Source organism: Eimeria mitis, genomic scaffold (genome assembly GCF_000499745.2).
Source record: "Eimeria mitis Houghton genomic scaffold, Emh_scaff1326, whole genome shotgun sequence".
In the NCBI taxonomy this organism is placed as follows: domain Eukaryota; phylum Apicomplexa; class Conoidasida; order Eucoccidiorida; family Eimeriidae; genus Eimeria; species Eimeria mitis.
This window is the reverse complement of record NW_013568778.1, coordinates 1-1,447: the sequence shown is the minus strand read 5'-3', so window position 1 is coordinate 1,447 and position 1,447 is coordinate 1. Positions and strand designations below refer to the sequence as shown.

The following is a 1,447-nucleotide window of genomic DNA, read 5'->3' as shown; positions in this document are numbered from 1 at the left end:
TGCAGCTGGAAGACTCACGGCGTGCCAGTTGGGTGCAGAAGGCCGGCACCCCGTGCAGCAGAACCGGCAGACGCAGCACCTAAAAAACAACAAAACAAAAACAAGAAAGATAAATAAAATAAAAACAAGAAATATAAAACAAAATAAAAATAAGAAATATGAAACAAAATAAAAATAAGAAAGATAAAACAAAATAAAAAAAAGGATAAACACAAAATAGAAATAAAATAGATAGAAACAAGCTGCATATACACGAGCTATGACAACACATAGGGCGGTGTTGCTGCGAGCTTTTCGTATACATCCTGCACTGCTGCTGCCACTGCTGCTGCTGCTGCTGCTGCTGCTGCTGTTGCTGTTGCTGTTGCTGCTTCTGTTGCTGATAGTGCTGGTGTGTATGTTGTTGTACCTGAATAAAGGAAGTTTCTGTTTCTTTGTTTGCTGCTGCTATGCTGCATGCAATGATGAGAGAAGATAAAATTTGTAGGGGGAGCTCGAAAGCCCCATTAAAAACAGAGAAAGACCAGAGCGCGCTGAGGCGCCGCAGCTGCTGCGGGTCTCCAGCAGCAGCAGCAGCAGCAGCAGCAGAAGCAGAGGCAGCAGCAGCAGCTTTCTGAGATGATAGCTGGCTAGCTAGTCTGAAGGCATCGCTCATCGTCGCCGCCTGAAGAAAAAAGAAAACACACCGTGGGGTGTATGCATGCACTGTGCATGCAACAACAAACAGAAAATAAAAAAAAATAACAATAAAAAAAAACAATAATAATTTAAATAATAATAATTATTATTATTATATGTAAATAATAATTTAAATAGTTATAATAATAATTATATGTAAACAGCCGTCGCTCGTCGCTGATACGAAAGAGGTGTATACAACAAACAACAACCATCACCACCACCACCGCCACAGCAGCAGCAGCAGCAGCAGCAGCAGCAGCAGCAGCAGCAGCAGCAGCAGTAGCAGCAGCAGCAATGAGAACAACGAAGAGGAGGGTTTAACGTGTATAGAGATGCGTACGAGGGAGAAAGTAGCAGCAGCAAGAGCAGTATAGAAGATGAGGGTGCGGCTGCGGTGTATACGCAGCTTTTGTTTGAGTTGATAGCAGACAGCGAATTTGAGGGCCTCTTGCATGCAGCTGCGCAGCAGCAGCGCATCTATAGCAGCAAACAAAAGAAAACCAGGACGCAGCAGCAGCAGCAGCAACTGCTGCTGCTGCTGCTGCTGCACTGCTGCACTCATACCCAAATCCAGCAACGCAGACACCGCGAGGCCGCAACGCCGCAGCAAAGGCAAACTCAACAAAAAAGGAATACACAGCAGCAGTGTAGAGGCACACACGTAGACACCCTGAAACAACACACAACAAAACCTTCATATATACATATATATATATATATATATATATATATATATATATATATATATATATATTTTTTTTTTTTT

The 1,447-nt window shown here is 43.0% G+C and overlaps 1 protein-coding gene across 1 annotated transcript in view; it reads right to left on the bottom strand.

Annotated features, from left to right (window-relative positions):
- EMH_0034700 (uncharacterized protein) overlaps positions 1 to 655 on the bottom strand; it is a gene marked incomplete at both ends in the record, with an annotated part of 1,767 nt that extends 1,112 nt beyond the window's left edge. The window contains 2 exons of the mRNA XM_013494898.1: positions 19 to 79; positions 268 to 655. Of these exons, the coding sequence (XP_013350352.1) occupies positions 19 to 79; positions 268 to 655 (449 nt within the window). The remainder of the gene's footprint in view (positions 1 to 18; positions 80 to 267) is intronic.
- Between the last annotated feature and the right edge of the window lie 792 nt (positions 656 to 1,447).